General features: G+C 40.3%; 1 protein-coding gene across 2 annotated transcripts in view; it reads right to left on the reverse strand.

Annotated features, from left to right (window-relative positions):
- Nucleotides 1–12,484: 12,484 nt before the first annotated feature.
- Nucleotides 12,485–15,310, reverse strand: part of rerg (RAS-like, estrogen-regulated, growth inhibitor) — a 50,713-nt gene continuing 47,887 nt past the window's right edge. For both annotated transcript variants that reach the window (XM_004553858.4, XM_004553859.4), the window contains exon 5: nt 12,485–14,390. In XM_004553858.4, the coding sequence (XP_004553915.1) occupies nt 13,980–14,390 (411 nt within the window). In that variant the 3' untranslated portion in view covers nt 12,485–13,979. The remainder of the gene's footprint in view (nt 14,391–15,310) is intronic.

Below are 15,310 nucleotides of genomic sequence, written 5' to 3' on the forward strand. Positions count from 1 at the left end.
CCTGTTGCCGTGCATTCCAGTCTCTATCAGTCATCTGCTGAGCTCCACTTGATCAGATTTGAAGGTTTTTTTCTCCATTTATGGTCATTGAAACAGAACGTTTGGCTATTACTGTACTTTTAAAAGCCCTGTTTGAAAAACGCAACTTTCAGAATATGTAGCGATAATCCCAAAATCCTTTCATCTTGGATTATTACCCTTTTTATATTTCTCTTGGCATGATGCTCAGGGTGTTAAAAGCTGTCTGGCAACACAAGGCCAAGGAGAAAGAAACCTGCCGGCATCCAGTGCTTCTTTTCATCTGCTGCCCACTTCACGTCAGGTCCAGAAATTAATTGTGTTAAGAGATGATATTAAACACACTCAGCTGTGAATATGTCACTGAGCACACACGAACGTGTTATAAATTCTCAAACAGCACGATCATCATTCAGGTATTACTACTTTACGACCGAATGTGACTGCCAGACTCGAAAGCCCAGCTTTAAGGAGTAAAAGACACAGTACAAGTTAAAAACAGTAAAAATTTCCTTTTCTAACTCGTTCTAATTCAAAGTTCCCACTCTGGTACATCCAGGTGACATGTAACACTCATGAAACACGTCCCAGTTAATATAAAGCATTTTAAACTCGAAACACAGTGGGTTAACAAACTCTTTTACTTGTCTGTTTTCTTGGGATTTGAAGCTCCTCGAGTTATTTAGTATGAAATCAAAGAGATGGCAGGCTTGTGTTCTGCAGATCATCCCGGCTGCATTTAACATCAACTGATTTAAAGAGGCAGAGACTGCAACCTAATTCTTCCCCAAGAATTCATCCCACATGCTGATTTATGTTATCTTCACAAAGGTGTTAAACTTTCTTCCCTACGATGAACCTCTGACCTCTCACAGCACCCGGTGCCTGCTCTCACTCTTTGTTCTGCAGCTCTCAGTTGTTTCACGAACCACAGTTGCATACCAGACCACTGGCAGCCTGATGGTAATCTGCTGCCAGTGTAATTTCTTGCATTCTTAAGGTGGAATGTCCAATCTTTTATCAGCCGCAGGTCCCTGCCTGCCTGCCTGCAGCCTCCACTGGCTGCAAAGAAATCCATTCCCACCACACTGTAGTGTGCAAATATCGATGAAAAATAGATGTAACTAAATTACTCTTCACCTCTTACCTCCAAATGCTGTTTGGGGCAGGAATCAAAGGGTCTTTACACATTTCCACAGTAAATTGATTAAACCAGTAGGCCAGTAGGGGGCATAGTCCATTCAGCTATACCCAGTCCACCCCTCCTAACTGTTTAAGGATATTTAAGCCTTCATCATGTTTCAGGGAAAGCACCTTCACACATCTTCATTTGCATCTCCTGGAAAACAAGTCAGTGCTGTCTCAGACAATAGTGGCACCAGTCTGTCTCTTAAGGATGGAAACTGGGAGTGATTTACCTGCAAGATAACAGACCAAAGTATTTTCAACTTCACTTATTTTCCCTAACATGCCAGCATTACATCTTATTGAGTTTAGGGCGCTGTTACAATAGATGTGTGGTGCAGTTGGGATCTGTCTAAGTCATGACACAGTACAATAAAGAAACATTAAAGCGCCCCCTGGTATACATTTTTAAAGGAATAATATGAAAAAGAAAACTGTGTAAAGTGGGTACTGTCATCGTTCTCAGTTTTTAAAAATATACTTGCCAGCACATCAGTCCGGTATTACACAGGATGCTTCAAAGCATGAACAGCTTCAATCCAGCAGCATCAGAATGGGACTTGTCCAGGTAAATGTGAAGAGGCAAGAAGGTGTTGCTTAGCAACAAATGGAACATCAACACGTGAAAACTGCACAAATAATTATTACATTTTGCATCAATGTTGTTTGAACACACACGCAAGCACTGCAGTGGTGCAAAAAGCTGCTGCTAGAGGATCATACATAAACAGGTCCTGTATGAAACTGTGAGAATGTAGCATCACAGTTTTCAGAACAAGTTTCGCTCAAACATTTGTTTGAGTTTATGCTCTCTGCATAGACTGTATCATGGATGGATTGTTTTTTCCCTCTGTGCTTACAAAATCCAGTTATGACCTTTTCTTCCTGCACAAAACATGACAGCAGTATTCATGAAAAAGCATGCCATACACTATTTAACTTCAACACAATTTGGTAAAACTGTTACGTATTTTAAAGTTTGTTCTGAGAGTCAGCGGAGGTGTGTCCTGCAGCTACATCATCTTAAACGTGGATCCGTAAGAAATGTTTCAAAAAGCTCCAACAGAAAAAGATGGTGAAATTGCAATGCACCACTTTAACCCTCAGTTTCCTCCCTAAAGTTGGGCATTTTAAAAGGAGACTAAGGAATGACTCACTTTTGGAAGTAGCCTCAAGTGGCAAACTGAGGAACTGCAGTTTTGTCACTTCTGCAGTGGGTTGAGTTAAATACTTGTCAGTGTCCAAAACGACTCGCAATCCCTGTTTTATATCATGATAAAACTAATCTATCACAATAGTCAAATTACATATTTGACTATGTTAAGGCTGAACACAAATGCTGTGTGCAAAATGGTGTGTCCAATGCTGGGAAATGTTTTATTTGTCTCTGATGACTGTCATGTTTTCTCGTGAAAGCTACAAGTCAAAGTGTGTAACTAGGAAGCCTGCAGGAAAGAGGGCATTGATTTCAAATCTATATTTAACCATCACTCTGTTTTATTCAGTTGTCTAACCTGTTACAGTTGGACATCATTTAACCCCTGTTTGAACACATATGTGTAGGTGGATGTGCACCCATGCGCCGACGTGTCCTGTATTTGGACACTTGAGCGAGTGTACATGTGAGAAACCCTGCTGTATCCTCTCAGACCTGCCCACAGTACAACAATGCCTCGGTCACCATAGTGAATCCCTTTAAAACAAGGGAAGGCCTTGGTTGTCATGGCAACTGCAATGCTTCATAAAGCACAGAAAGATGGAAGTCCTCTACTCTTGTCTCCAGACTTTGTTGTATCTCTGCTGACGTTTCTGTGATTCTACAGTAGGAAGGAGTGTTCCTGTCACTGGGCTATACATCCTTTATATCACTTTCACAACAAGAAACTGACACATGAAAAACACCAAAAGACCAAATCATCGGGAGAAATTTTGAACCCTGTGTCCGGCGCGTGTATAGATATGGACAAAAAACTGAACAAACTATCAGTGCAAGACCATTTTTAGGCACTTCTTGAGCTGGAATTTTATTTCCTTTGTGTGACGTGCTCCCTGTTTTTACAGCTAAGACATATTTCAGTAAAGAAAAATGAGCAGGTAGGGTGGTGGTGGTTTGTGGAAAGCGGGAGAGGTTAAGTGGTTGCTATTCAGAAGCACACAGATGTGTTTCTGTCACTTCAAAGGTCATTAAACTGACTTAGAGGTGGGTTTTGTAAAGTGTTAGTAAAGCCTCCTGCAGTTTCACGAGTTTCATCTCTAACTCATGACCCTTTCAAAGAAACTCATGGTGCACCATTCTACTAAAAGATGTTTCCTCATTTAAAGTTTTGATGGTGTTACTGGAGAGACGCGTCCACAACACTCAACCCCCTCATTATAGGGATCAAAAGTTCATATTTTTCTTTTAATTTGTAAATATGTGTTCAATCATCAATCAAGTTCATAAAGTTGCCTTAAATCGCTGAGATATGTTGATATTTCTATTGAAAATTAAGTGTTCGACCTCCATCAAAGGTCATTTTCAACCCTCAAGCTTTACACATTTGAAGATTGTCATTGTATTCATTATACAGTCACATGAAAAAGAAAGTACATTCTCTTTGTATGTATCAAGACACAATAAAAATAATAACCTGGTGCTTGAATACATCCTCAGGTGAACAGCAGTGACTTTTAACACTGTGTCATTATTTATTTAATAATAGCTGGTGATGGTTATGTGTATGACTTTCAGTGTCTCACATAATTGTGGAGGAATTTTGGCCAATTCCTCTTTACAAAGTCATTGAAGTTCACTTTTCACACTCCTGTTGTCCAGCAGGCGGTTCAGGAGCATTCAGACCTGCACTAGCAGACACAGGAATAGTTTCTACCCACAAGCCACCAGGCTGTAGAACTGCTGACATTCTGTACACACCATTACACACTCACGACAATTACAGGACTCTACACACGGTCACTTCAACAAATATTTCTTAAATGCTCATTGCACAAGTTTTTGCACAAACTGTAAATACCAACAATTGTCTCAAATTCTCTAAATTTAATACTGTAGTATTTTGTTTTTATTATATTTTATTATTATTACCACAATTTTCTTGTTAATTTCTTCTTAAATATAACGGCACACTTTCTACATGCTCATGCAAAGCTGAGGAGCACAAGCCAAAGAAGTGGTTACACTGTTTATCTGTATATGACCATAAAACTTGAAACTGGGCATTAATTTATCCACAGTTCTTTTAAGGTTTCACTACAACATTTCATCAGGTTTGACTGGGCTATTGCAACACTTTGGTACTCTGTTTTTTCAGATTTGCTGCTGAGCTTTGGTATTCATGCTCTGTGCATCATGTCCGTCCAAATATCTTCACTTTGGTCTTGGCTGTTCCAGAAATCTTGCTGTTGTGCAAATCCAACTTTGCAAAGCTAACGTCTGCTGCTGTGTTCTTTTTGGAGAGAAGAGGTTCTTTGCTCATAACTCTTTCAAACAAGCCTTACACATTTAGTCTTTTTCTAACTGTACTGTCATGAACTTTAATTTATAACAAAGTAACAGAGGCTCGTAGAGTCTGAGATGCAGCTCTTAAAGTTTTTTTGCAGCTCCTCTGAGCACTGTTTGATCGGACCTTGGGGACGTCCACTCCTGGGAAGGTTGGCAACTGTCTTGAATGTTTTCCACTTGTGTATGAGCTTTCTCACTGTAGAACCATGCACTGCATATTGTTTGGAAATGGCCTTTTAACCCATCTCAGATAGATGAACAGCAATAAATGCCTCTCTAAGATCAGTGTTTTCCTCCTTTGGATTGTGTTAACAGACAGCTGAATGCTCAAGCAAACTGCCAAAAATGTCTGCTTTCATAGAGCCGCTCACGCTTGCTGATGATCACTTCAGCGAATAGATTTGATCAGCAGCGCTTGGGTGTTACTTACTCTCTAGATCTCTATGAAAGCAGTCCACTTCTGGATTATGCTTTTATTTCTGTTAAATTAAATGGCACAGTGTAATATGTCACATGTCCTTGTTCATCTAAAATTATATGAACACCTGTTAAAATCACTAAAACCTTTGACGTTTCACATGGCTGTATTAGAAAAAAACAGTTTTGTTTCACGCTTACGACTCCGTACGACATTTGAAAAACATCTGAGTTGATGACGTTTTTCTTTTTTTATCATTTTTGGAAACAAACTCTTTAAAGTTTAAATTAAACAGCGTGTCACCAACCCGTTCTCAGAGGAATCATGGGGTATTTCCAAGAGAACAAAGTGAAGAGAAAAGAAGAGCTTTGAAGAGTCGATTTGTTTACAGAGGGAACATTACCCCTCTCTGCACGCCTTTCATTTCCTCCACTATGAAACTATCCTGTTTTTTTCTTCTCTCTCCACTTTGTGAAGGAAAATTTAATCACCGAGGTCAGGGCAGCACGTCTGCTACCAAACATAAAAATAACATCTGAACGTCCGAACTCACGTCTACTGATTTGTAATTGATTCATATAATAAATTATAATCTGTTGTGTCTCGGTAATGCTGTACATCTATTTTGTTTTATAAGCGTGTGCTGAATCACTGCAGAGCTCATTTTCCCCATGATTGCATATCTAAACAGGATGTATGGGGATATCAGCATCGAAGGATATGAGAGTTATTTTTGCTCCAGAGATATGAGCAGCAAGATTAGCGTGCTTTCCAAGAGGTTTTGCTGAATGCAATTAGTATTGGAAATGTATAATTTTCCCTTGTGTGTCGCATCAGTACTACTTTCTGTATAATAATTCTTCCATCTGTATGATTAAAAAAACATTTATTCAGCATCTGCTGCTAAAGATCAGTCTTTGAACCATTGCTGCTTTGTTGTCCACTGACTGAGCAAGTGTCTGGCTATGGCAATGGGAAATTAGTGATCAATAAGACAATAAAGACAATAAAGCAATAAAGACAACTAAAGTGAAAAAAAACTAAATATGTAATAAGTGTGTAGAGTCACTGTTAAACCTTGTCTAGCTTTGTAAAACTGTAAAGAGGTAAAAATCAGTCTGTAAGTGTTTTTATTGGAATATGTTTACCTCCAGTGGACTGTTTCCAATGGTCTACCTTAACTTTTAACCTCTTAAGCCCCAAAGTGGTTTCTGAGCTTCCTGCTCAAAAATGAAATGCCCAAAATTAATTCATTATTTCTCTGCAATTACAAACTCTGTGCTTACAATCTTGGTATCAAAATAAAGCTGACTCTTGTGAACTTTCATCAGAGGTGTAATTATTGCAGCAAATATTACTGTGTCAAAGGTACTGAGACTGGAACACAGAAAAAGTTAGTAGATTTTATCCTCACCTAATTTTTTAATTTACTTTTTTTTTTTTAGCATATAACTCTTTTAAAAATATGCCTCAGTTCACATTTCATTGCAGAAATTAAGTAACCAACATATAAACATCATCTGTGCAAAGATTTATGTTTCTAACGTGAAACAGTGAAAAATTACTGCACCGTAAATACATGAATATCCAGACGTTGAACAAAAAATGTCCAACTCTGGCACACAATGGACACCATGCCAGTTTAATTTTTTAGGTATTAAAGAGCAGAAATTATTTAATTTTATTAACAGGCCTAAATACGGAAGAGGATTAGGGCCACTGGAAAAAAACAAAACAATTCTGACTTTAATCTCAGAATTCTGAGATTAAAGTCAGAATTCTGACTTTTTTTTCCAGTGGCCCTAATCCTCTTCCGTACCTAAAAATGCTTTTTTTTTAAATATATATTTGTGAAGAATTAACCACACATTTACATGGCAATGGCCCTTTTCTGCCGTCCTCTGGCCCTTTAAGCTCTGAGAGGCTGTAACTTTGGTTTCTTTTGATCAATTTGCATGATTGACACCACCTGAGCCAATAGGATCACAGTAACGGTGACACTTCGGGTCACTTCAACCAATCAGAAGTTTTGAGGTCAAATCTCAGCTGGGCACAAATTTACTTCATGTGGCGTCTGTCCAGGTGTCTGCAGGTGGGTCTAAAATGGAGCTTGTTGATGGAAAACGGCTCTGATGCAGCTGGGCAGGTAACTGCTGATAATCACGTGGCTAACGGCTACCGATGAAAATAATGAAATCGGAAGCCAATTTCTGTTTTAGCGCATTTGTGTTTGTGTGGTCTTCTTTTGTGGCTCATTCAGTGAATTTTGGTCTGATCGTGGTGAAACTTGGTGTTTGGAGTCAGTACTAGCTCTGGAAGATAACCAGCCTTTCTATAGCCGGTTACGTGAAGTTTGAAGGATTTCTGGCTCGGTTTTGTTTGTTTAGCAGACGTGTGCACATTTACTTAACTGCTCGTTTAATCATGGCTTGTTTTCGTTTTGTTTGGTGGTTGTAGAAAGTGTTTATATGAGATTTTAGCTGAGATTCAGAGGTTTCTGTGGATACCACACATGTCAGAACATATATTTCTGACCCCGTGTTATAACCGATTAAACGTGATCTCCTCCTTTTTGCTTTTTGGCTTAAGTGCCTGGAAGTTAAATTCTGTATGTTTTTCTAATGAGTACTATTATAGTCCCTTCGCACAGAAGTGTCTCAATTTTGAAATGAGTATTTTCAACAGCTTTTATTTTTTGCTCCTCTGCTCAGTAGGACATGAAACTGTATATTGAGACACCAATCAAATCTGATTAAAGTGAGATTTTAAAAAGCTTCATAATTGTTTCAACAAGCTCGTGGTAGCTCCATTAATGTCTCCGGTCTAATCACTGCCTGTTAGCTGTATTCATATCACCATTATTAACTGTGTTTTATGAGGTTTTGTGGATGTGGGGATTGTGTTCTTGGGATATTCTGCTGCCATGGGGGCCAGTTAGCTGCACACTGAAGCTGGCAGAGCCTGAGCCGGACTGTTCACGGCACCGTGCACTGCTGGAGAGCTTCCATAGAAATGTGAGTGTGATTACATAATGTTAGAGCGACTTGCAAACAGTTTTGGGATTAATGCCCTACAGATTAATTAGCTAAATTCTCAAATGCGCTTCTGTTGTGACAAGAAGCTTAAAGTAACGTGGTGGTTTTGAAATTTAAAAACATTATAAATAATGTATTGTGATGGATTAAAAAAAAAAAAGTTATCCTGTAATGAAAAATGCTCAGTTTCCTCGTATACTGTAAACTGGTAACTGAGCAGGTGCATGACTTTCCCCCCTACATGACATAAAACCTTGACCTCAATCATATTTAAACACTCAGCTGTCTGCACGTTGATAATGAAGTCCTCCCTATGGAAACATGTGGAGTGCCCTAGTCACGGCACTGGGTCATGGACCCAGTGCTTTGTGTTTATTGGTGAACTGATAGTTCTGATTATTATTATTATGATTTATGCTTTTCTGCTTATGTTACATCTTCAGTCCTTGGATTGTGGTTTCTGTTTTGTATCATCTCTGGGCTTCAGGTTCCTATGTTTCCACGTCTTAGTGTCCAGTCTGCGTCTTGGTGCTTTGTCTCAGTTTCTTGTTTTACTTTTGTAGTCCTTGTCCCATGTTTATGGTTTCAGTTCTGCTTCCCCGTGTCTCATCATGAGTGCATTTTCCCAGCTGTGTGTTCATCCCTCGTCCTGTGTCGTCAGGTTATGATATGCTACGCCATGTATTCCCAGTTTAGTTAAACTCTCCTAGTTTGAGTTTTGTTTTTGCTCAGTACTCATGTGTTGTGTTGCCAAGTTTGTTTTGCCAGCAAATAAAGCTGCTGCCTTTAAGTTAAAAATTCCATCTCTGAGTCCTGCGCTTGGGCCCAACCACTGCCAGCCACACAGCTCACTGTGACAACACTTTGCTTTGATCGTTTCTGTTGTGTCTGTCAAAGGACTGCAGCTCCCACAGACGTCTGCTCTGAACCTGAAATGAACAAATTCTGGCCTCAACCTTGCGACTTTAAATTAAATTTACATCGTATTCTCATGTGTCAGGAGTGTCGACAGCTCGTTACTGAGCAGAAATCACCGTTGTAGTGGGAAGTGATTGTCTCCCCGTCCCCAGCAGCAACCAAGGAGAAAGATGAATCCATTTATCGTAAAATTGTGATTTCTTTTGTTTTCCTACAGAGGAGAATTGGTTTTCACAGCGGTGGTGAGCAAAACGATTGTTAAAATATCTTTCTATACTTTAAACCCTGCTCCTCATCTCCACTGTGCTACCTTTTGCATGACAGTTCCTGAGTGCTGTGTGGGGAGGTCTCCCATTTATTCCAAAGGTTTGTTTCACTGCCTCCACAGTTAGCTTCAGCGAGCTTTGTGAAGCAGCACAAGAAGCAGCTGTCCACCCGCTGGCAAAAAAGTTGTCCCCAACATGTGCAGTGTTTTCCTTGCCAATTTTCTACTGTGTATTTGTGGCGTTTATTTATGATCAGATAAAGCGATTTCCTTTGGGAGCCACACCTGCTTTGCTCTTGGTTCCCCCCTGCACCCCACAAACATCCCGGAAAAAATGCTGTGTGAAAGCGTATTTGCTGATCCATAGTTCAGTTTCGTGTGGCCCACCTCCTCCCACACACACACTAATCTAAGACACAAAAAGCAAGTTGCAGTCACAAATCTCCTTGGCTGCCACTGACACTGCCTCATCCATCCAGAAGCAGAATACTGTGGTGTCAGCGTGATCCGTGTGGGAGTACCAACAGTTCACAACCCGACCAACTTCCGCAGCACTGCAGCGTAACGGCATAAGGAGAAGGCACACAAGTTCAGCAGTCATCTCCCCTTCCTTTTGCTGTGTTTTCTGACCAGCTCTGCTGAATCTTCACTTATCTGTATTTTAACACAAGGAGGCGGTTTGAAGAATCATCATTAATGATTCCCTTCGGCTTTAGGATGGATTTTAGCATCTTGAAGTCCAATGCTTCAGCCTTGTTGCTGTTTAGTTACATTGGTTCTTAAACTGTGGGGCGGTGGTGAGGTGAGTTGTGGGTGAACAGGAGAGAAATATAAAGTGGAACTACGTAGAGTGAATTTAATTTTTTAAGGGGAGATGATTAAAACAGAGGTTGATGATGCTGTGGTGCTGATTTCACTACTGTTCATCTTAGATCACAGGGTGGTGAAGTGGGGCATGCCAGCAAAGGTTTGAACCACTGCATTAGATCATTGCTATTATCACTGTGGGTTTAATAGCAACTCCAAATCAGCACTGAATACTCACATTCCTGTGCTTAACTGTGGACTTCAGTCCTATTAATGCACTGTCCCAGTTCACAGTGAAGTATCACCTTTAATCACTAAATTAAAAGTAACTAAATATGGCTCATAATGTAAACAGCAGGGATGGCAAAACCATAAAATGCTCTTTTCTCCTGCTGGTCAGGATAAGAAGGAACCCTGTGGCTCCTTTCCTGGGTTATTATGAGATTTCCCACTGTAGTAATTATCTGCCAGATCGCTGAGCCACTCCTTTCTGCTTCATTTACAGTCTGTCTGAAGTAACAGGGTGTGCTCAGTGAGAAGTTTCCTTTTTTAACACAGGAGAATGTCAAAGATGTGTTGACTTTGAGCTTCTTGGCTGCTATATCGCATATGGAAGAAAAGCTTTTCGACGTGGTCCTTCTTAATCTAGAACTGCAGGAAAACAAGAGCAGGTATAACAAATGTTTTATAACTGCTGAAACAAAGCGCTACAAGAACCCTAGTGTACTAATCTAGGCAGCATTTGCAGTGAGGGTGACACAAAATCACTGTTCATCAGTCTATACATGGAGGTCACAAACACACTAATCAAGATTTAATGCATGGCAACGTTCCACCCAAGTCTAATAAGATAAATTAAAATTATTACAGTAAATGTCTAATAGTACAAAAAGAAATTATATTTTATATCCAAAATGTCAAACCTGAAAAGAAATGAATGAAAACTGCTATTTGACTGGTAAGCCAGAGGTTTACAGCAAAAGCGGCAGTTCTCAAATTTTATACCTGATGCTTAGATTGCATGTGTGGTGGGTAAAATTAAGCATTACTATGGATAATTTGCAAGTATCAGATGGTGTGCAAAAAACAGAAAAGGTTAAAATGTTACCCATGAAACACCTTATTACTCAGCGACTGCCATCTTGGCTACATACAACAATGGAAGTGTACACCAAACAATGTACAGCCTGTTGAAGGTGTATATAGCTAGTTCACTCACTTGGCCCACGTCCTCATTTTAGGTTTGACAGCATTTTAGTAGATAAAGGTGAACGGCTTGGACATGAATTGAGCTGCGGTTTGGGGAAGGCCTGAAAGGGGACTGGCGGCGGCTCCGGGACCTGGCAGATCCCCATGCACTAAACAGAAGTTAAAGAATTGAAAAGGGTAGGGAGGGTGGGGCACGTAAACAAGAACAAACAGATTGTAGAACTGGGGGAACATATATAGATAAGAACCGGAAGGAGTGTGTTTGGAGGCGTGGTCCTGCTCCTGAAATTCAGATACTTTGTCTCCAACAAGAACTGCCAATAATGTTAGTTCTAGCTAGCTAGCTGTTAGCTAGGAGCCAGGACCTTGCCTGTAAATTCATGTACTACACGAAGAAATACATATGAGGATGGTGCATTAAAAGCATGCTAATCCAAGCTGAGACACTGAGTTTAAACGGGTCAGGCTTTGTTGCCCAGTTGCAGTGATGCTGGAATCTGGTTCTGTGAACCAGAACTGGTTTGCCAAAGAGAAGAAACTGACTCTTTTTTTAAAGTGTAAAAATTGCACTTGAGGTAACCATCGTTGTTGGACACAAAGCCACTGTGGTTCATGTGAGCCAGTAGACTTAATCAACATCGGTTTTACAGCCTTTTCTCTAAGTCGAGACATTACCAGAGTCTGCAGTACAGCACCAAAGTAAGAGCTGTGGTGGAGCGTTACATCATTAAGGTTTCTTCTAATGAAAGAGAGACACTGTGGAAAACTACTGGAACTGGACGTATTCACATCTTTTAATTTGAAAATCCATGGTTATGTTAACGATTAGATTTGAACTTATACGAATGTCAGCTATCAGCAATGTCTCCATCCCCTTTGATCGCAGCTGATACAGGCTTTCATCATTTGAATATTTCATAATTTTAACAAATAAAAGCAGCATTTTGTGTTTGGAGACTAATATGTAAATGTGACATTTGATGGTGTGCATCCTGACTTTTAATGATCTGCTTGGAAGCATCTGTACCAATCAGTGATGATTATTTGAAACTGTTTAAGTGCTTCTCTTAAATTTTCTGCAGCCACTGAGGACGTTTGCATCAATTATGACCAACAGGAAAAACTGGTGTGATATGTCAGTCTTTTATTGTAAGTGCACAGCTGATTAGTTTCATCAGAGAAGTTCACATAGATATCACATTTCTACAATTACAGTATATTCTATTATAGATGACTCTTGGTTCTGTACACACCTAAGACACAGCAGTGCTTAAGGCTATATATTCTGTTGAACATGCTGTAGTTTACAGTATTAACATTATCGCCATGAAGAACATCCCAAGTATGTGATGGTGCTTCCTTTTGTTTAGAGCAGGGGTGTCCAACTCCAGGCCTCGAGGGCCGGTGTCCTAAGATGTGTCCTTGATCCAACACAGCTGATTTAAATGGCTAAATGACCTCCTCAACATGTCTTGAAGTTCTCCAGAAGCCTGGTAATGAACTAATCATTTGATTCAGGTGTGTTGAGCCAGAGTGAGAGCTAAAACCTGCAGGATACCGGCCCTTGAGACCTGGAGTTGGACACCCCTGATTTAGAGAAAACAACAGATATTGTATGCATATTAGCTTTAAGACGTTCCAAACCTGCGGTGCTTTGGGTTCCTTGAGGGGAAAAATGTTCAGTTCATGAGTCCTGGACAAACGCACACACCCTGACAGCTAATGTCAAAGGAACATCGTAGACTTGATCGTAAGGATTGCTTGCAAGACAGAGACGGACAGCTTTGTAGATCTGTCTGGAACCAAAATGAGTGAAACACAGTAGATCTACGTTTATCTAAAAGGAGTCCTCTGCTCCTGAAGTTCTTTGACTGCTGCTGACAGAATAGTACAACAGCCCCCTGCACATGAGATAGAAACAGGAAACTCTAAATCTTACTGTGCAATGTCAAAGTTTTGGATTCCCTGCATGTTAAATAGGAGAGCGTGCATGAATCATTTTCTGGATACTCTCTGGTTTGTTTAATATGTCAGTTTGTTTGATGAAAGAATAAAAGAAAAAAATTAAGAACCTTGCCATGTTCCTGATCCTTTGTGATCTTAGCTCAGGGGTGGGCAATCTCAGTCCTCGAGGGCCGGTGTCCCTGCAGGTTTTAGATGTGTCCTCGAACCAACACAGCTGATTTAAATGGCTAAATTAGCTCCTCAACATGTCCTGAAGTTCTCCTGGTAACGAACTAATCATGTGATTCAGGTGTGTTGACCCAAGGTGAGATCTAAAACCTGCAGGGACACCGGCCCTCGTGGACTGAGATTGCCCACTCCTGTCTTAGCTAGTCGACATGACTCATCAATGTCTGTCATCTCAATCCAAAAGCATTTCAGTTTTTTATTAATGAGAAATCATCTTTTATGGCTCCCAAGCCAAGTGTCATTCGTTGTCTCTTACAGCCTGAAAAGACAGTGCACTTGGATTTTATTTTTTTTCATCGAATAACAATTAGAGAATAACAGAAGAACACATTTCACACTTAAATCAGTCATCGTCCACTGATGGTCCAAAACATTTGAGCGAGAAAAGCAATTTTTGTTCCTGTCATCAGGCGGTAGCATGGCTCTTCCCTAGCTGCTGATCTTGGTCAGCATCTTGTTGATGGCCTGTTTGACATGAGTGGTGGAGCTGCGGCGTCTGGCTTTTCCCTGAACAGCTTTGCGGCGTCTCACCTCTCTGCAGAGCTCGTGGAACGCCTCGGCCACAGCGCCGCCCTCGTCGGCACAGGCAGAGCATTCGTAGAAGGCACACGCCATTTCGGCTGCCAGCCGCTCTCCTTCCTCTGTACCGACTTGCCGGACGTGGTCCAGGTCAGACTTGTTGCCCACCAGAACCAGAGGAACGTTCTTCGGTTTCTTCACCTCCTCTAGGAGGCTTCGGAGCGGCCCCACCTCCTCAAAGCTTCCCCGATCCGTGATGTCATACACAAGGACAAAGCCGTCACCCCAACGCATGTGACCCTCCCTCTGCTGGATGTCCTCCTGAGAAGAAGACAAGACACATGGTGCTGAAGCTGATTTAGAGTTTTACAGATTTTCCCATGTTTTTAAATAAAATGATGATGTAATAATGATTCATATCTATTTTATGTGTGAAGCTTTAAGTCTGTAGAGACTTTGCTGAACAAATCCATGTTAGCAGTTCCTGTTTCCAGTTCCTAAATTAAGCTAAACAACTGTAGCTTTTTGTTTTTGTTTTGTTTTTTTTACTGTAAAATTATCATAAAACACCAACCAAAGAAAATCTCAGGTAAAAATAACAGACGGAGCAGCTGGGGAATTTCAGATGTGCTGCCTTTACCTTTGGGTCCAGTGAAGCTGTAAAAGTCATATTAGCATTTTCCTGTTTGTAGATTTATGTTGATAATGTAGTTTCTCTCTAATTTTCCCACCAAGAAAACTTTTCATTTAATATTTTTGACTCAAATATTATTTAAACAGAACAGGCTGCAGTCAGCTTCTTTAATATGCATATACATTTTTAGCTCTTTTTGTGTTTAAACATAAAAAGACGTGTAGTCCTTTCTGATCTAAGAATCATGTTTAGTTCCTAACATTATCTTTGCACTCTGCCACACCCTCTTAAGCCCTACATTGAATTCTGCAGCCATCTGTGTAATGCAAACACTCGAGCATGTGCTCTTAATTTGATCATGTGGCTGCAGAATCATCCATGACCGATCAGAAAACACCTGCTTGGACTAGATGGAGGCCCAAAGGCTCTGATCTCACAGTTACCGACAGAGGAAGCTGAACAATTTATCGAAGAGTGGCCACATTTTTCAAAAATAGAATATTAGGAACCTGAATGGGGGGGGGGAAATGTTTTGCATGTGCATAATATACAAACAATATATATCTGATACAGTATGGTGCTGAAAACATTAGATATATTTAATGAA

This window comes from Maylandia zebra, linkage group LG17 (assembly GCF_041146795.1).
Source record: "Maylandia zebra isolate NMK-2024a linkage group LG17, Mzebra_GT3a, whole genome shotgun sequence".
In the NCBI taxonomy this organism is placed as follows: Eukaryota; Metazoa; Chordata; class Actinopteri; order Cichliformes; family Cichlidae; genus Maylandia; species Maylandia zebra.